Source organism: Astyanax mexicanus, chromosome 14 (genome assembly GCF_023375975.1).
Source record: "Astyanax mexicanus isolate ESR-SI-001 chromosome 14, AstMex3_surface, whole genome shotgun sequence".
NCBI classification, from domain to species: domain Eukaryota; kingdom Metazoa; phylum Chordata; class Actinopteri; order Characiformes; family Acestrorhamphidae; genus Astyanax; species Astyanax mexicanus.
Window position 1 is genome coordinate 17,945,463 of NC_064421.1, and position 21,164 is coordinate 17,966,626.

At 36.9% G+C, this 21,164-nt stretch overlaps 2 protein-coding genes across 2 annotated transcripts; both read left to right on the plus strand.

The window, feature by feature from the left end:
- Nucleotides 1-108: 108 nt before the first annotated feature.
- On the plus strand, nucleotides 109-7,516 carry si:dkeyp-110a12.4 (pancreatic secretory granule membrane major glycoprotein GP2). Its single transcript, XM_007251963.4, has 9 exons — nucleotides 109-890; nucleotides 1,369-1,457; nucleotides 1,787-1,891; nucleotides 3,587-3,747; nucleotides 4,059-4,194; nucleotides 5,370-5,464; nucleotides 6,365-6,533; nucleotides 6,845-6,959; nucleotides 7,061-7,516. Exons 1-9 carry the CDS (start codon nucleotides 812-814, stop codon nucleotides 7,225-7,227), a joined length of 1,116 nt encoding a protein of 371 aa, XP_007252025.1. The 5' UTR covers nucleotides 109-811; the 3' UTR covers nucleotides 7,228-7,516.
- Nucleotides 7,517-8,263: 747 nt separating this feature from the next.
- fbxo30a (F-box protein 30a) lies at nucleotides 8,264-14,627 on the plus strand. Its single transcript, XM_007251962.4, has 3 exons — nucleotides 8,264-8,420; nucleotides 10,467-12,568; nucleotides 12,696-14,627. The coding sequence occupies exons 2-3, from the start codon at nucleotides 10,520-10,522 to the stop codon at nucleotides 12,897-12,899; spliced, it is 2,253 nt and encodes a 750-aa protein (XP_007252024.2). The 5' UTR covers nucleotides 8,264-8,420; nucleotides 10,467-10,519; the 3' UTR covers nucleotides 12,900-14,627.
- The last annotated feature ends 6,537 nt before the right edge of the window (nucleotides 14,628-21,164 follow it).

The following is a 21,164-nucleotide window of genomic DNA, read 5'->3' on the forward strand; positions in this document are numbered from 1 at the left end:
AACATTTGGCTCAATTTAGTCACAAAATATGATAAGTATTCATATAAGTATGATCAATATAAAGTAAAGTATTTCTCTTCCTTTAGAATTGTGCATACATGTATGTTGCACTATGTGGTGAAATAATGTTCTTTTGTGATTTATGAAGTCGAGAAGTGTAGTCCAGGTTCTGTTTGTTTTCACTCTGACTGGATTACTGGAATCTCCACATTCTCTCTGTCTACATGATTTTACAGTCAGACACCAGCTTCTCAGTCAGTGTGTCAGTGAACTGCCCTTGACTCAATGGTAGGACTTCTTTTCATGCAAGTGGTAGGAGTTCCCGAAACAGTAAAGTTTTAGCTGTGCCCTTTAAAAAACTTACAGACAAAAGAGGCGGACAAAACAGGATACCACCCTGCAACTCTCCATTCCTTTTACATGATAAACAGTCTCCTTATTGGCCCATGTATTGGGACGCCGTTGTAAGGTGTCTGCTAAGTGGGCTGTCTATAGTATTTTTACTCTTATTACCCAAATCTCCTTGGCCTGTGTTACCTTGGACTCCCCCCAGCTTGCCCTATTCATGTGTGGAATCTCATTGTTGGTGTGGACATCATTCAAGCTGGTGTTTTAAGGCCTGAGGGAGGCTCCTACTTCATTAGAGCCGTGTTTCGAGGACTGGGGTGAGAGCTAGCACGACATCTGGGGCTGGCGGCCAGTCGGGGTGAATAGTGAAGAAGATTCACAGATTTGAAGGAACCGACCAAAGAGCAGCTTTGGATCAAAGTTTCATCCTTTTGAGAAGCCGAAGCAAGTGAAGCTTTTAAAGATGCCACCTGCCTCACTGGCACTGTCTTGGTGTCTGCTCACACTGTGGACAGTTACTGCAGCTGTATTTCTGGAGGAGGGTAAGTCTGTTTACGGTCAGCAGCCTCAATCACAGAGGGATTTATACTGCTTCTCTTACTGCAGACTAATAATGCCTAAATAATCTGTAAATTTATCGTAGTCTAAGGGGTCGTCACAGATTAATCATGAGGGTCCTCCATTACAAATGTAATAGAACCTGTGTGGTTTAAATCTTCCCTATTCTGTGGGAAAAACTGACCCATAGGATTGAATTATTGCAATTTTTTTCTTTACTTTTACAATGCTTTATATTAAATTTGACAGTATATGTGAGTGTCTTAATGTCTAATAATTTCTACTGAACAATATGATTAGGTAAAAAATATGAATGAAGATTTACATTACTAAGTTGTACTAAGTTACCAGTACTGAGCTGTATTGTATTGTTTAGATATGTAGGTATATAATATTGATATGTGTTGAACTATTCATACTAACAATCAGGTAACATTTGGATATTTTCCTGTTGTTCCACAGAGCTTAATGAAACTGTCATTTGCACCAATGACCAGATGCAAGTTATCATTCCCAGTGCTTTCTTTCTCAATAAGGAACCACCTGTTTATGTATGTAATTAATGCATGGTTATGTGTATTAATAATTATGATAATGACATGATTCATTATCAGGCATAAATCCTTTCCTTTTCTTATGTTGTGGATTTATTTACATTATACTTATCTTTACATTTTTCTGAAATTTGCCATGTATGGATCAATAGACAAGATCAATAGAATGTTAACTTCTATTATATTTATAATTCTTTTCCTTCTCCTTTAAAAATAAAATGCCATTTTGGAGGTATAAGATTTTTATATAAAGGAAATTTTAAGTAATCCTTTAATTAGAAAAGCAATGTATTCTGTGAAGCACTAATATTATTTATTCTATTCAGATTTGGGATTTGCACCTAAATGACCCAGAATGTCGTGGTGTTGAGATTGGATCTGACTATGTCTTCAGTATAAAAACTAATCTTACAGATTGTGGCACAATCACGGTAAGCCTGGCAACTGTTCCCTTCTGTAATATACTTTTAACTATATTGTATTAGTTGTTTATTAAATGATCATGCATGTTCTGTTCATTTCAAGTCCTCCAGGAATTCTGTGACAAATAACATAATTTACTAGAGTGAATAATACTTCTGTGGGAGCAAAACCGAAATGAAATGCATCTACACTGATTGATGATTATGCGCATCTCAAACACTAATCTGGAGGCTTTGTTTGCCTCAGGATAATTGTTTTATATTATGCAGAGAAGCATTGAGGGAATGAGCAAGTGTTGCCTCTTTCCCTCCAAATTAGATGGCCTGAGCACTTTCAGAGCTTGGAGGGACGGGCCAGTAGCTACACTGCTTTAAATTACCTTGATTTATATGGAAATGATGACTGTGTTTTCAACAGCAGTGAATAGGCTAACCATAATTCAGTGTCACAGCTTGTAGTCCCTCTTTTATTCAGCCCCGCAGCCTATCTCATACAGTTGTAACACTGCTCAGAGGACAAGTTTCACTCTGGCAGGGTATAAATCTGTACTTGAGACCATGAGTATCATTGAGCGGCTCACTCAGAATGCACAGAGGCATTTCTTGTAAAGCCAGCAAAAGGTTAACGCAACTTTGTGGGGGTAAAATAACCTGCCCCCTCCCTTTAGTTTTACAAGGTTTTCTTTATGCTTTGTTGAAAAAGGGGCTTTGGATTACAGACTCTTTACAAAATACTCAAAAATAGTGTTTACGCTCTTAAAAATAAAGGTGCTTTAAACAATCTTTTTTTATATATATATAATCACATTTTTATTTCCAAAATATTTATTGGAAAAACATGAGTCCTTTTTGGTATCATTCAACCTTGTAGTACCTTAATTTTTAAGAATGTAGATATTGCTAGCAGCTGTTTACATAGTCAAAAGCCATTTTAATAAAAAAAAAACATGCAGCACCTTAAAAACATGATTAGGGATGCAAGATGTTTAAAAAACTGACACTGCAAAATTTTGTTGCTGTGAAATATAGTAAAGTACAGGAATTTCCAACAGATTTATCCAGATATCGATAGTTCATGTTATGATGTTAATAGCACCCTCTGTGTTTTAAAGGAATATAAATTAAAGGAAAAATTAAATATAAAGAACAGAGTAGCATGACTGCTTATAATTTTACACATCAGGGAATATGACTATTCCACATATATTTTGCAGCCTGTTATTTATTTATTCAATCACTAAAAAACCTATGTAGCACCACTTGCTTGGTTTTAATCACTGAACAGATTTGCACAGAATAATCACCATGCTCTCTGTGCCACTCGAACTGCCACAAGCATTAACCCAAAGCAAATAACAACATTCAAGATGTGGCCCCACTGTCTGGAATACACACTGTGTCTGTGTGGTTTGGGGTTTGTCTTTATGGTGAAGTAACCATTTACTGACGCGCCATAAAACTCCTCTGGATGGGGCGGAGAGCAGTTTGTCCTTTTCAAAAGCAAAAAGGGCTATTTCCTTTTAAACAGATCTGTTACTCCGCTGTTTTAAGCTATTCCATTCATTGCCTCATCAAGTGTTTGGTCTGCTATTGAACAGGCTTGGGTGGTAATTAATTTTTTTGCAGTAGAAATTACCTCATCACCCTCAAGATTGTTTAGTTTTGGAGAAAGTCCTTTATGTGTTTGCGTTTTCCCCCTTTTAGGCATCTGACGATACTCACATCATGTTCACCAACTCCATCCGCAATAATGAAACTGACATCATCACAAGAAACTACGTTAACATCACGTTCGGCTGTCGCTATCCTGTAAACTACATGGTCCAGCAGCCTAATGGAGAAAACATGATCAGAGTTGATGTCCGGTGAGATTCTGCTGTGCTTTATATCACTAGTTCATTAAAGACCCAATTAATGCACACTCAGCAGTCTTTTTAATTTAAGCAAATTGTGTGAGCAGTGCATATGTATAATAATAGCCTTAATGGTCACTATTTGTCCAAACACAAATAGGGATAGGCCTCAGACTAATTATTTGTTTTGATGCTTAACAATAGAGGTAACCATTGGTAACTAAACTGCACCCTGAGGTTTAGCTGAAGTGTCTGCTACAATATTCACTGAGAGTGCCCTTGAGCCTCCTTCAGAAGGTATTTTAACATTCTCTGCCTTGCAGGACAATCACTCTCAACACAGAGGATGGAAACTTCTCAGTGTCCATGTTGCTCTATAAAGATGAAGCCTATGAGGACAAATGGACCACTGTTCCCTCACTGACACTTGAGGACAACATCTATGTGAAAGTTTACATGGTTTGTAAAGAGCATATTAGATGGCATGTTCTGTTTGTAAGCTATTATGAACCTTAAGAAAGACCATCATTTCCATCAAGTGTCATTTGCATGTGTTAGCACTTGTCTTGCATACTGGTTCAGCTTTTGTTTAAATAGTTTCCTTTATTTATAAAGGGTGGGGCAACTTTTTTACATAAAAATCTATGATGTGCTCTATTTACACACATATTTCTCCATCTATGAAGGTGCTTAAAACATAATGATTTGCAATAGTAAAAAGAATAACCGTTTTCAATCAAAAGGTGAGAAATTGTTGATGCAGGTGTTTGGAAGGGTTCATTTGCTCTGTATCTTTAAGACTGATCTATATACAGTGATATAAAAACGTCTGGGCACCCCTGGTTATATTCATGATTTTCCTTTCTAAATCATTGGTTGTTCAGATCAGTAATTTCAGTAAAAATATTTCATACAGAAGATAAACGAGGATCACAGTGAGAAGTGAAATAAAGTTTATAGGATTTACAGAAAGTGTGCAATAATTCTTTAAATAAAGTGAGGCAGGTACATCAATTTGGGCACCCCAACAGAAAAATTACATCAATATTTAAAATATCCTTCTTTAGCAGAAATAATACCTTCTTTTTTCTGCCCATGTTACATCCAAATAACTAAACTTTTGTTTCATCAGGGTGCTCAAAGTTATGCACCTGCATATTTTTGTTAAAATAATTATTGCACATTTTCTGTGCAATTCGCTTCTCAAATATCACTGTGTTTTTCTGCCATATAATAAATTTAATTGAAATTGCTGATCTAACCAATGAATGATCATGAAAATGATCCAAGAGACTGCTATCAGTGTCTGATTCAAACTATGAAACTATGTACCATGAACGGGTTTTTTTTTATATAGGATCTAACTAAAGACACAGACTGCTACATGCATGTATGATACAAAACATAGTTGTGTATGTAGATAAGATACATTTATCCAATAAGCCACAGTGTCACATGATCTAGGGCAAATCTGTAATTCCATCTGTGCTTTATCAGACCCTTGGCACACAATTTTGTTTACTCTCCCTCCTTGTACATCTGCTGACTGCTTGAGACAGCGTTTGCCCAATAGATTGCTCCATTGTTGGTATCTGTTGGTTATTGACTAGCTTTTCTGAACTCTTTCAATGTAGATACCAGCCAATCTTATGCTCCGAGTGGAGAGATGCTGGGCCACACCCAACAATGATCCATACAGCAACATTCAGTACACTTTCATCAAGGACAGGTTTGTGTGCATATATATATATTCAGCCTGTGTAAATACAGTTCTAAAGATATGTTATTCATTAAAGAAGATTGAATTAAATATCCAATCTGAAAACACTGCAGGTGTTTACAATGTTTATTACATGTAAAACATACTAATGGAATGTATTATCAGCTCACTCAGAAAATTTTACTTATTAATATACATGTTTACCCATGCCAATATTTAAATAAATATAAAATATCTTGATCTAAATGTAGTTTTCATACTTTGCATTTCATCGAACGTTGTCACCCAAATGGATGTTGTTGACATGCATTGAACAGTTGCTAAGAGAGCTGATGACAAACTGACTTATACGACGTGTGTTCATGTGACCCCACTCTCAGGCAGTACACATTTCACCATGACAGCTGTGCTCACCCATGACAACACAGATATATTTCTCTCCTTTCAGCAACCGCATAGCAGCATTATGTGCTGTTATTACTGTGTACCAAGAACACATAGAAACACCTCTTTCAACATATTTTATGAACTAATACATGGCATAGAACATATTTTAATATTATCACACCAGTTTCACAGATTCGATTAATATTGAAAATGTGACTTTGCCAAATAAAACAACCAACTGTTAAGAATCCTCAGTAAAAGCACTTTCCACCACATGCCACCTTGTTTAAAAACATCCAATTGTCTGTCCAAGACATCCAATTGATCTTCCTGTATTTTAAGACATACTTTCTTGAAGTTAAATATCCATTCTTACTTCTTTTCCATTTATGACTATCACTATATCACATTCTTAAATATAAACAGAATGTTAATTCCTAAAAGCATGATTTTTGTATTCCATGATTAATTGTTCCTGTTTTTATGAGGCTTTAATGTATAAATATTTTTGTCTCTAACCAGCTGTCCAGTACTGGAAAATGACCAGACACTGGCTGTGATGAGGAATGGACGAGGCCCAGAGGCTCTGTTCCGGATCCAAATGTTTAAGTTTGTTGGCAGCTCCTATACAGACGTTTTTCTTCACTGCAACGTCCAAATTTGTCACAGCACTGCCGGAGTGTGTCAGCCTGTAAGATCCCTCTACAGCTCTTACAGTGATACACATTCCATCATCACAAAAACTAAAATCATAGATTATAAAATGTCTTCAGTCTGATGACTTTTATCTGAATTTGGCTGTTCTACTCAAAATAAAACATAGTGGAGTATATTTTGTTTACTTATGCCTAAGTAAAAGTATCTAAAATTAGTAAAACATTTTTCTTTCATATGGTAATATAATTAAGTAAAAGTATTTAGATTTCAGAAATACTGGAGTAAAGTACATATAAGTACAGTAACAAAGTACAATGTTTTTGCCATTTTGCATCTTCATTACAGAACTGCTCGGGTGTAGAAGAACAAGCACGGAAACGCAGAGACGTTGCTTTATCACACACAGTGTCTTACGGACCAATAAAAAGACTCCAGAAGACCTCTGATCATACCAGTCTCAGTAAGTGTTAGTTAGACCAAATACATCAACTACTGGCTGTGTATGAGCATGTGATATGATTATCCTTCCAATACCTTTCTCCATACATCTTTTCTATGCAGGTGTGCCCTCGGTTGAAACCTTTGTGCTAGCGGGTCTGCTGGTGATCCTTATCCTCATCACTGGTGTATTTGGGAGGTTGTGGCATAAAAGCAGACGTTCCTATCCCGCTCGAGAGGCCCAGCTTACCCTTTCCAACATCCATCACATCTCAGAGGTGGCCAACTAAGCTGGAATATACAAGAAAATGCCCTCTCTCATATGCATACAAACACAGATAGAATGAAACAATACACATTCTGCACAGAGAACATCTGTGTAAACTACAGTGCATTGTTTTAAAGAACTAGGGACCAGATAAGTTAGATGTCACATTGGAGAAAAGTATTTGTTTTAAATGTGTGTACTGTCATTTGTATGATTATATGATGTATCTGTTTGTAATTGTTTATTGTAAACAAACAATTGTTTATAGTTGAGACTGAGATATATTTAAAAATAAAATATCTTTCTTGTGACTCTTTATACAACATATGTTTATTCATTTACTGTTTTTCTAACAGGCTATAATCAAGTTATGCATCCACCGCTAATCATTTAAAGTAAAATCTAACCTCTTAGATCGACAGCAAATCTAATAAAAACAAGTTTGGATGATAGAAATGTGTGTGAATTTGATTTGTGGTATATCAAAATAAAAACCTTCAAATCAGAGTGGCAGGCTTTTGTGCAGGCCTAGGGAGATCTGGTATGTGGCTTTAAGTCTGTGAAACAGCATTTCCTTTAGGGTATATAGACCATGTCTTCTGTATAATGTGTAATAAGAAATGTTACTGAAAATCAAAATATAATTGTAAGTATAAAACAATTGGTAGAAAATATGCAAATTTCCTGTAGGGGAGTCTCCAAAGCCCTCAATGTTTTCAGAATCGAAATAAATTATTTTACAGCTTAGAAAATGGGTTCTGTATCACCTACACCTGTAGCCTGTATAAAGTCCCGTCCCTGATAGTGGGTTAAGCCTAGACTTAAGCTAAATTGCGTTACAATAGTGTGTACTTAGCTTAGATTCTGACAGAAGTGTCAAGGAGTCGTAGGGTCCCAAAACAAACAGTGTATATAAAAATGCTCCATTGTAACGCTAGTTGCATGAGCTGAAGGGCGGCTATTTATTTGCAGAGACTGAGCTTCATCACGGGCTTGGTCTGAACATGCCAAATCTCCGCCCATGCAATTTATATGCAGGCCTGTAGAAGCAGCGTGCCAGTATTCAGTCAGTCAGCCTAAATAAACCTTAACCAGCCGACTGCATTAGCTAGTAAAGCGTGTAGGAATATTACTAACTGGCTAAATACGTTCTGTATTTACGAAGTCAGCTAAGTCTGGAACAAGAACAGATCCGAAATCGAAAATACCGCCACGGTGAGTAAAGTTAAATAACTTTGTTGATGGCCAGATAGCTAGCTAGCTTAGCTAGCGCTAGCTAAGCTAACCGTTTGCATTTAACAACAAAATATCATTCAGGACATTCTTGTCATCCCAAAGAACCTGGATAGTTTGTTTGGTTAAAGCTGCTCATACATTTCCAGCTCGGTAACATTGACAATACCTACGTTAAAATGTTTGATCATTAATCTAGAAACATCTCGCCTTTCTATCTATCTAGCTAGCCTTTTAGTCAACTATCTAGCCACAGTTAGCTATACCAACTTAGCTTTCTCACTTAATAGAGTGGGTCTGTGTGCCTGAGACCTCTGTGCTAAACTTAGTTCTGCTGTCTTTGTTAGGATAGCTAGCAGGCTATGTTATCTAACCTTTAATAGCTAGGTTAGCTATTAAGGTTCGGGTCAGTGATTCGCTATTCTTAGCATTGTTGTGTTTTAGTGAGTATTTCAGTCCTAAAACCGGGGCTGTGCTCTTCATTCTTCTGTTTGTTTTTAGCTAACGCTAGCTTAGCTAGCTAGCTAGTTTGCTAACTGCTCTGGAGAAGCAGACGGCTAGCTAGACTACGTTGTCGAAACTGCTTAGTCAGATTTTGTTCACCTGCCAAAAATAATATCCACAGTTAGCAACGTCACACAGCGTATTTAAAACGCGATCCTTCGTGTATAACTGTATAATCCCTTCGAAAATGGTCGACTTTAGATAAAGTCACCTATTCGTGAATGTTGTGAAAATGTCTCATTAATTGCTTTCGAAATCAGCGCCGGGTAACAAGGTGTGTTTTCAGCTGTTGTGGGTTTCGCAATGTTTATGCCCCGCTAAAATCACGTGTAGTCTGTTGAAAGACTCACTGGAATTTATAAATAACAAATCCGGATTAAAACCGCTACACAGGTTTATAAAACCATCACTGTTTGACGAAGTACTCATAGATACCCATAAAATACTGCTATCTAGTTTAAACAGACCTTAAAAACCTTCACTTTAGTAAAAGTAGCATAATTTATTATGGCTCTAATGTGCTTTTTTAAGCAAGAGTCTTACTTAATCACCCACATTTAGGTAAAATTATTCTTCACAAGTGTTTTAATAGAATGTCGTTAGTCTGAGACACTATGTTTATTGAAATGGTCATAAACACAGAACAATGAAAACCAATCATTTCCATTATGCAGAACTAGCTTAGTTTGTTTGCAACATGTTTTTAAGTTTTTAAAAGATTTATTTGCAAACTACGTTTAATAAAACTTGCACTAAACATAGGCTTTAATGACCTTGCATATATATATATATATATATATTTCACAACATGTAGACAGTCACTCACAAAAGATTACACTGTTGTCCTGATGTAGAACCTTGTGCTTGCACAGGTTAGCTATGCCCAACAGGTTAAAATAATTTTCAAAACAAAGTGAATGCTGTACTCTGATTGGTGAGCTCGCATTATGTTTTTTGCATTTTTTTGCGTTTCGTGTGTTATTCTTTCATGCACATGTTAACCCAAAGGAACAACTAGGATATTTCACTTTTAAAACGAGTCAAGAATAAAGCATGAGCACAAATATAAAATGTATATTATGTATTTTTGTGTTGAGTACTTAAACTAAGGTTACACAGTCACCTAATCAGCCAGTTATGGTCTCAGTGTTTGTTGTCATAGGTATTAAAAAATGCATTTTTTAAAAAATGCAATTGCCCTTTGGCAACAGATTGTTTAGAAATGAAGTGTCATGTTTACACTTGACCTTCCATTTGTAGTAGTAGTAGAAGAAGCAGAAGAAGCAGCAGCGTGACCATGCAACTTAAGAGGTGTTGTGAAATAACATGGAACAGCTTGGATATTCAGTAAGCAATACTGTAACCTGGTCTGATTTTTTATTGGTCAGAAGGTTCTTTAAAAATATGTAAAATTAAGTTAGCAAGTTAAAGTTGAGTTGCATTTTGAGGACAAAATGGGATAACTTTTGCTCTTGTTTATATCTTACTGAATAAACCTTTTACTATTTTCATCTCATTCTGCAGGATGTTCCTGTGGCATTGCCCAAAATAAGGTCATCTTAAAGTTTATATTTGTAATGGAGGAGCTACATATTCATTGCCAGAACTGTGTGAACAGAAGATGTATGGTAAGACCAGAGACTGGCATTTCCTGTGACCTTGTGGGCTGTCCACTTGTGTGTGGGGCAGTTTTCCACTCATGTAAAGTGGATGAACACCATTTACTGTGCCCATATGAAAAGGTGCCCTGTGTAAACAGTGGTTTTGGATGTCCATTTACGATTGCCAGAATAAAAATGGCACAGCACTTGGGAATATGCCCGGCCAGTGTTGTTTGCTGTACCATGGAATGGAACCGATGGCCTGTGAGTTACGCTGATCGTAAGTCCTATGAGAACTTAAGTAAAGAAGTCTATGACGTGGAGCAACTGGATATGGCTTTGGCCCTACAGGATCAGCGTATGCTTCTTGAGTCTCTCAAAGTAACAACTACTGTAACAAAAACAGCAGAGGAGGGCAGTGAGGAAAATGAAATCCAGGACGCAGAAATGAACGGGGACTCATACAATGAACTTTATAAGGCTTCAGTAGAGACAAGCAGAAACTTGGCAGCTGCTTTGGACATTCTCAGCAGTGCAAACAAGGGTATTGACTTGATCATGGAAAACCTCAGTGGTGTCAAAGTAGATACAAATGGAACTTGTCACAGTAATCTAAAAGAGGGTCACTGTTCAGTGGAATGTAAGACTGTGGAAATGCAGGAAAGTGACACAGATTCAGTGTGTGAGCTTGGAGCTGTAGGTGGAGTAGATTGTGCTTTTCCTGCAGCATATGAAGAAGAATGGATAGAGAACAACGAATTGCATGTGTGTTCTGAAGATGAACTGGAGGAGGAAATAAGTGGTGGAAGAGAAGTCAAAGGACTGCCCCTGTGTAATGGATTTAATAATCAAGAAAAGGACCATGAGCATGTTGATCTTGAAATTCATGTAGAGAGAGGCAGGATCAATGGTTTCTCTGACATTCATCCAGAGGTGCCTTATAATTCCATGCCCAATGTAGCAGAAGAGCCTGAAATGGCTCATCCACCACAATTACCACTACCTCTCCAAATACCTCTACCAGATTTGGTACAGAACAATGTTTTACAGCAACTGCCTGTTGAAATTGAGGACCGGTGGCTGGAGCGCAAGTTGCAGAACCTCCAAGTGCTCAGAGGTATGAGTGTGTTTACATTCAATGGACGGAGAACACTTCTGTCCAATCCTTATTTGCTTCGGGCTAAGATGGAAGATAAGGCAGTGGACACATCTGACTTGGAGGTTGCAGATGATCCAATAGGTCTTCATGGCATTGACCTCATCACTGCTGCTTTGCTCTTCTGTCTTGGAGACTCACCTGGGGGCAGGGGAATTTCAGACAGCCGCTTTGTAGATGGTTATCGGATTGACTTTGGCACACAGACCTTTTCTTTTCCCTCTGCTATATTGGCCACCAGCACCATGGTGGGTGATATTGCTTCAGCCTCAGCTTGTGACCATGCCAGTCCACAGTTGTCCAATCCCAGCCCCTTCCACACCCTTCGACTGGACTTAGTTCTGGAGTGTGTGGCTCGGTACCAAACAAAGCAGCGCTCCATGTTCACTTTTGTTTGTGGGCAGCTGTTTCGCAGAGATGAGTTCTCCTCCCATTTTAAGAATGTTCATGGAGACATCCATGCTGGCCTTAATGGCTGGATGGAGCAGAGGTGCCCTTTAGCATTCTATGGATGTACCTACTCCCAAAGAAGGTTCTGCCCTTCTGTACAGGGCTCTAGAATAATCCATGACCGGTTCCTGGGCTCATTTGGTGTGCAGTCTGGCTTAGCTGCACGTCCAGGTGAACCCCTCTCTCGAAGCACCTGCCAATATGGCTCTCACTGTGATCACCTCAGCAGCTTACCCTTTGAGCTACTGCAGCATGTTGCAAACTTCCTCGATGGCTTCAGTCTCTGCCAGCTCTCTCGAGTGTCTCGTACCATGAGAGATGTTTGTGCTAGTCTGCTACAGTCACGTGGCATGGTGGTCTTACTCTGGGCGAAGACGAGATGTGCAGATGGATCTCCCTCTTGGCAAATTCAAGACAAGGCAAGTTATTATTTGCAGCAGGAAATAAGTACATTTGTAAATGTAGGTTTACATTAAATGTTTATTCCCAATGAGTTCTGCAAAGCCTTAATAAACTGATGTATTGTCTGTTGTGTGTGGCTCTTAGGTCTGGAGATTCAGCACAGCCTTTGGAACGGTGAATGAATGGAAATTTGCCAACATCTCCAGCATGGCTGACCACCTAAAGACGTGCAAGTTTAACACAGTTGCTCGCAGAGAGGAGGCCATTCCTTTGCCTTGCATGTGTTGCACAAGAGAGCTTACTAAAGAAGGACGTTCACTGCGCTCGGTTCTTAAACCAGTGTTGTAGGGAGTTCAAGTGCAATATAAATGTGCTGCTCTAGAAGTTTAGAGATGGACAAATGTTTTAGTACTTTTAGTACTTCAGCTCTTCTGATAAAAAATACTTTTCAATAAGGTTATTAATTTTTTATGAGAAGAACACTATGCGAAGTGGAGCCTTAATATATTGACACACTTGACTTCCTTATGACTTGGCTTTTTTCTAATAAACATATGCTGGGTAATTATTGATATACTTTTGCACAGATGAACCCAAAAATATTGTGTCATATATATATATATATATCATGTGTCATGGTTGTGAGGCATGAACTTTCTAAGGCAGAAAAGATTTATATTCAAATGATGATGACCAAAACGAGGTTATCTTGCTTATTAGTCTGGATAGAATGTGAAATGTGACTACATTTACACACTACAGTAACTACAGTTAAATACAGCTTTTTTTTTTTTTTTCAGTAAACAAACAGGTTCAAATATAATTCTTGAATGGTGGAATACTCCTTTCTACTAGTTAAGACGATCTTAAATCTAAAATGTATATTTGGTTTTAATATACAATATGTAGCACTTTAAACATTTGAAGTTTACTTTTCAAAAACTATTAGTGAACTGAAGCAGAACTGTTACTGAAATTTCATGATGCTAACCTAGCACTGTATCATTCATTTTTATTTTTTTCTTTATTTTGTTTTAAAAAATTATGAGTTTGTGATATTTTTTGCTGTAAAATCTGTAAAACGTATTGTTTTGCTTTCTTACAGTTGTGTATGTCCTTTAATGCTTTTGGTTAATTTCCTGTTTGACAAATCTACTTTTCAACTGCTGTCTTGTCTTGATAAAATGAGCTATACATAAAAGCCTGCAGGACAGGTGTGGATTCCTGGTGTTCAGATAGCAAAAATTGCTTATTTGTCAGACAGGTCACTTCACATTTTCTGCAGCTGTTTGACACATTTCCAGAAGTATCTTGTATTCCTCTCAGGGTTCTAAATATGAAAAACTGACTAAGAATGGACATTTCTGTCTACAGAAGGAAACTTGAAAAACTCTTAATCGTACTTGTGTTTGAGATGTTCAAAATTTTGAAGAAAAAAAGGCAAAAAGGGGTTTACAGTTACAAAAACTTTTCTGTTTTTGTTTTATGTTAGTATGATAAACGTTCTGATAGTTTCATCTATTTTAAGTTTGAGGAATCTGATTACAGCAGTCTGAGTTACTAGAATGTTTAAAATATATCATACATTAGTTTGTTTGAAATCAATGTTCATAAATTCATTCATTGTCAGTGTGCGGAGTTTCAGTTTAACATGGAAATGCATGTTAGAAAGTTTAATCATAGTTTTGCATTGGCTGCAGATGAACTGTGTAATTTGACAAAGTTGGAGTGGATGTCTGTATATTTGCATGGATTCTTACCAGTCCATTGTTGTGATTTAGAACATTGAGTATTATATATTTTTATATAAAAGACACTTTTGTCTTGTTCTGATCTTTTATACCAGAGGATTTAGCATTAATGTACTGATAAAACACCAGCAAAATTACAGTACTGTTATGGAGAAGTGCTTGTTGTCTTATTCCTGATGCATGGAATGCTTAATTCTGAATGCATTGCAGAAGAGGCAAAATGTTAAGATTTTAACCCTGCACAACCTGAAACACTTGTTTTGTGTGTATTATCTAATGCATTTTGGCTACATTTATTTAATAAAAGTGAAATCCACAGGTCAAATTGTTTTTATATTTCCTATTGTGTAAGAAGCACACAGTCAAGCACACATCACAGCAAAAATGTCTTTGCAAGAGTAATCATTTTAAAATAGTCAAGATGTCTTAGGATCTGTCACTGTAATATGGTTGTAGGAATATTAGAAATATAACTTTATTTGTTAAGTAATTGTATAGTGATTTTTTTCCACTAAAGGGTACTCTTAAGTATCTGGTGTATAACATTAGGATATGGAAAAACAAAGAGAAAAAAAAAATTATGGTATTTATACCATACCAACATATTTATATAGATTTTAATTATTTCAATTTGCCAACATACCCTGATGTACCAAAAGTCATGGGACAGGAACTATTATCGTGGTCCATGACACATTCTGTGTTCCATGTAATGAAGGCTGCACTGACCCCCTGAGATATGCATGTAGGGTCTCCTGCATTAAATGTGAATGTGATTTCTAATGAAATTATATGAATGTCTAATTCATGTGGTGCCCACTTTCAGGCTCAACTCTATTACATGCTATATCATGTCAACTCATGCTGGGCACACTAGTCAGTGTTTCAAGACCGATTACAATACAGATGTGAGCATTTCTTTGGAGTAATTCGTCAATATCAGTTTACATAATGTGACTTCTGACATGTCACTGTTTCTTTGTTGGACTCAATCACGTGAATCAAGTAAGTGTAAAGTCAATAAGGGGTATCTTTTCTGACCCAGATTTTCAGCAGTGATTAAGTGGCAGTGCAGTTTAGTCCAAGACTTAATCCATGTCTAAAAATGTTGGGTATGAACATTGCAGAACTTGGAAAAGACAGGGGTTTTAAGCATTTTTATATATTTCACCACAAGGTGGTAGCAGTTCTGTCATGTACACCAGGATTGAACTAATCACCTAATCGTTTAGAGAGCTGAAGCAGAATTGAAAAATGTAGGGTAACTGCATTTAATTCGTTTGTATCCTATTAATATTATATGAATATCACAAACAAATGTGATTAGCCAGTATTAATGAAAGAACATTCATAACACTTTCCTCTATTATTACATTTATGAATTATGATAATAAGACAGCCCTAACCTGAAAAGGCCCCTATTTTAAGGTAACCTCCAGTAGAAACTTGAAACTTCTCAAGGGACAGACCTTTCCATGTTCTGTGTGTTGATTTTCCGCATTTTAATGAAAGGAGTCCTCTTAGCTGAAAGAGTCTGCAAAAAAAGAGAAAAAATAATAGGCTGATAAATCTTCTGGACAGACCCAGAGGACAGGGGATGAATGGCGAGGCCTGACAAGCTCATCACTTTAGGTGAATCTTACTGAAATTAGCTCCTTGAGCATGTGGTCTCAGACACCTCTCCAACTGCAACTCCCACACACAAAATATGAAGAAGTACACTGAGACTGAATTCTGCACCTTTCCTTAAACTGTTAAACATAAAAATTACCGGTCTTCATACAGTAAAAAAAAAAAATGATATTGAGGTAATAAGACTGGTTAGCAAGTAAGCTTGCATTAGCTTCCACATATTGAAGGCCTGTGGTAAACATGTGAACCTAGCTAACCTACATGCTCTGCCCAACCTTGGTAAAGTTAGCTAACCATATGTTAACTAATTCGATATGTAGCAGATATTCATGTTTTGAACCATTCTCTTGGAGCCAAAAAACTTCCTAAATTCTCTCAAATTACATTATCCAAACAATAGAGAACATTACACACATATTTTCACAAAAGCCATGGATTGCCTGGAAACTATGGAACTATGGACCAGGGTTGTTTGGGTGTCTTCCCCCATACATTTGTTTATAAATGTTGTGTATTTTAACAGATTGTTAAACACCTAATTTTACCAACAAAAGTGACTAGATTCAATGATTGTATAGAGTTAGACTCTACTCCCTTATCAGCAGCTTACTGGGCTCTCCAGAAACACTGTCTGTGTATTTACACAGCTAGGCTTAGCTAAGCTAACTCTAACCACATTTTAACACACAAGCAACTACACACCTTACTTTAGCCCTACTGAGTTATCTTGCTAGCTAGCATGGTGGCTAAGCAACAGAATACCAGCCATTTTGGCTAGATTCCAACAACAGAGTCTAAAGTTTTATTCTGTTGAACAAAGCTTATATATACCATATTTGTCACTAAAAGGTGCACTTAAAATTATACAGGAGTTATACAGGAGTTTCAATGAAGTTTCTCCAGCACTAAGAAACATTAGCATTAGCCACATGTGACCACTACCACCTTAGTGTAGCGCTGTCGGGTGGCATTTACAAGCCCTAAGAACTGCTAACTGGGCTAGCCCTGCATATACGCTTTTGAAAATATTGGAAAACTAAGCTTACTGTAAATAAACTGAAGTGCTTTACTCACCCAAGTAAACAGTTTTCATGAGAGAAATCTGTGTAGACTAGCATCCAGCATTCGTTTGTCTTTAAGTGTTTAAAATTCACAGGTGCGAGCCCTGCTGTATTAGACATGGCAACACCCTGGTTCCTTACTGTTGTCACTTAAAACTTATAATCCGGTTCATTTTTTTTATGTATAAAAAAATAGACCAGAAAATATACATTCATTGATATAATAGAGTGGGATGGATCCATAAATATGGTACAAACAATTTACCTCAGAGATGCTTTAAACTGTCACACAGGTAGTTTAACTGAAGCTCTCTCTTTCAGTCTGGCTATCTTTCTAGCTCTCTCTTTCTAGTTCTTTCTTTCTAGTTATCTCTTTCTAGCTCTCTTTTTCACTCTCTCTCCCTGCTGCTCCCAAAGCTTCTCCTGGCCCCTTCAAATACTCAGACTTTTGACTGACAGGGAACTGTGTGTGAGCACAAATAATCAATTTTACTTTTAGAATTTCCTCTTAAACTTAATTATATAACATGGACATTTAACATGGCTACATAATATTTTATGTTAAATTTGGTTACATCTTCAAACTAATATTTATGAAATGTGAATGGGTCACGTCCCCTCAGATTTAACGGCAGTGATACCCACAGATGAACATAGGCATACTCTTATAAAAATAGTTGATAAAACATTTTATTTTAAAATTAATATAATGTAAAAACGTCTTTTGGGATAATTTAAATTTGGCATTTGTTTTTTATAATAGTAAGTTACGGATTTTCTTTGGCACATGAATTTTCCATATTGGGCATACAAGGGTTTTGTGTGATAGCAACATTGTACGTTTGAAATACTTTACTATACTATTCTCTGCAATAATGTTATGTGTACACAAATGCTTAAAAAAGCCCATCACAGTTGTGACTGACTCTGCTGCTTAAGATGTATTTTTGTGTCTTTTTGATGGACACTGATAAACCACTGTTTTCTCGTTCACCATCACCCAAACAAATGTATCCTCCAAATGGCTGTGCCAAGGGATAATTAACTGTAATGTGGCACTGCCTGACAACCTTTATCTGCTGAGTGATGAGGGCTTCTTAAATACTGGCTTCAGTTTAGCAAACATTTAAAAGTGCACTTTAGGCCTGCTTATTCAGGGGAAAACTTCAGTAAATTGCTTAAGAAATATTGATATAAGCGTTAAAAATGTTTTATAGCCATTTAAGTCGTATACTTTCTGACAATGAATATTGGCAGTGAGGGTAGAGCCAATGTACAGATTGCGTATGAGATCACATACTGTTAGGTTTGATTTTACATTTCTAAAATAGCTTTCTTGTACCAGATTACTTGGGGATGTGGGGAAAGTTGGACAGCCTGTAATCTTACTCACTCAGGGTTGTTAATGGATGTGCAATAAGTGAAGAAAGTTTTCATTCCTTAGTAGTGTGGCTGAGAAGTTGCCAAGAGGCTGAATTAAATAAACAAATCACATCTGCTGGTATGAATATAAACTGCCTAAAGGAAACAAAATGTAGAATAATAATAATGACTAAAAGCATGACTCATTCATGACAAATTCTTATGCCTGTGTTGAGTTCCAGGACGTAATCTGACAGTGGCAAAGAAAGGTTGTTTATTTATTTCAGGTTTAATCACAAAGCAGCATAAAAGTGGACCTGAAGCTTATAACAAACATCATAACCACATCCATTACACATATCATTATAAAATATCTAAATAGCACTATAGCCTTAGTCTATAATGGCAAACTCATTATAGGCTAACACAAACATGACAGCTAATGATACATGTAAGGGAACCGTTCCCATGTTTGCTGTTGTGCGCAAAAAGAGTTAAACACATTAGTGCTTCACAGCTTTTCCTGCTTTAGTACTCCTGTCTAAATTCATCAACCATGTATAAGACTCATATACATTGTACGAGAGGAAAAAATCATTTTCATGTCACATGTTAGGAGTGAAGTAAAACATCAAATGGAAATATCCTAAACTCCAAGCCTCTGGTTAGTTGAATAATTACAAATGCAGTAATAAAAAGTCCCTTTTTAGCAACATTTTTCTACCATATGCCTTCCTAACAAAGTACTGTCAGACCTCCTACTGTGTTGTACACTTAGACAGAATCAGAAAACAACATGAAGTTAAATTAATATAATGATTGTTAAAAAATGTTTTACATGTAAAACAATGGAAAAATGCAAATTCTCATAAAAAAAATCTTCAAATTAGTAATCAGAAATCAACCTGTACCAGTTACTCACAGCCGTTTAAATAAAGAAACACTGAGGACATTAAACTATGTAGGTCACATGTGTCAAACACAAGGCCCGCGGGCCAAATGTGGCCCGCCACGTCTTTTTATGTGGCCCGCGAGAGCTTGTAAGATCTTAGTGTCTATAATAAATAAGTCAGAAGCGTTCTTTGACCAAAAAATACATTTCCCACAATGCTTGTCGATTGTATTACCCGCAAAGTTACGGCTTACTGCCACTACACGGCAGTGTAGTCATTGATGTGGAAACCCTGCCGGAGGGAAGGTGTAACTTCGCGGGTGGAATTGAGACATATAAATGTTTATCCCATAATGTCCAGAAAAAGAGAAGTTGATGCAGACGGACGGCTGTGCTTCAAGGCGAAAGACCGGTATGCCTTTTGTGTTACGAAGAGTGTTACTGACCAAAATAAACGCTTTTTAGGAGAGATATAAGTTCTGTGTAAATATTTATAAGACAATAGCTGACAAAATCTGTTTTAATGACGTTAATAAACATCACTGGGACAGCGCTAGTCGCAGTTTCACCGCAGCAAAGTACGAGGACGTGAATCACTTATCTAACCAGCCTTTACTGATTTCTGCCCTCAATAACCCTTTCAATAACCTCCAATAGCCTTTAATAGTCTTCAGTAGCCTTCAACAGTCTAACCTTGCAGCCGTGGTGTGTCCACTAAACTCCTGAGGTTAGCAGCGCGATAACTGACCTGTTTATAATGTAATCCCAGCAGTGACTCCGTGACTCTGCTCTAAACTGCTGCTGTTAGCTGCTTGGGCTGAAAGATGAACTGTAGAGAGCTGTATTATTCGGTTACAAAAATCTTTATTTCATACACAGAAGAACTTAAAAATTTTAAAAACGCTCCAGACTGGCTGAGCTGAGCCCTGTAGCCCGTGGCTGGGCTGTAGCTCTGACTCAGTAAACACTGCGGACTTGTGGTGCTGCTGCTGCAGCTCCCACTAGTGGTTGGATGAGGAACTGCTAAATCTGAGGAAATGCTATGTTCTTAACAGCTCACAATTTTTGATTTTATATTTATTAAGCCTTATTTCAGTTAATAATTTCAAAGTTAATATAACTTGATGTCATTTCTATTCACTTGAATATTTTGGTTCTTGATTGATGGAGTTTTTGGATTTCATGACATGACAAATTAAAAGGATTTATGTTAATAGAGCAACAAGCAAACATTTTTTCCATGCAACTGTAATATTTGATTGAATAAATAATATATTGAGAGTTATTTAACATTAAGGAGTAATTACATTCATTTACATATTACATTTGGTTACATTTTATTACATTTATAAGTTACATCTGGCCCTCGGAGGACAGCCAATATGCCAATGTGGCCCTCGGCCAAAATGAGTTTGACACCCCTGATGTAGGTTATATTGCTCTCAGTAAACAGGCCCTAATCTGCAGCTGTGGCATTAGCAGTTCTTCTTTAGGCTTTAAATTGCCTTTACCCCATTTAAGGCTACTTCCAGTTCTATCTGATAAAGGGTATGGGTTTTGAGTGAAATTAGTTTAGTTTTCAGGCCACAAAATAAAAGTAGTGGACAAAACTGGCACATAACATAAAACGGGGAAACATACAAAAGCAATCAAATCTTATAGTTTTATATAATTTAGAATGCATTAATTAGTATAAGTGTAGTTTTTTATGATCTCAAATGGGTTTTTTTCTATATAACTATTTATTGACTATGGTGGAATGGAGGGAACATTTGGGAAGTCTGAGTAAACATTATTAGAGGTATTGCAACATTACAGGCTCCTGTTTGAGGCTTGTAGATTGTGTGAGGTCTAACATTAGTTTATTTATAGCTAGACAGTGTCCAGACAGGGATACTATATAGTTAGAATAGTT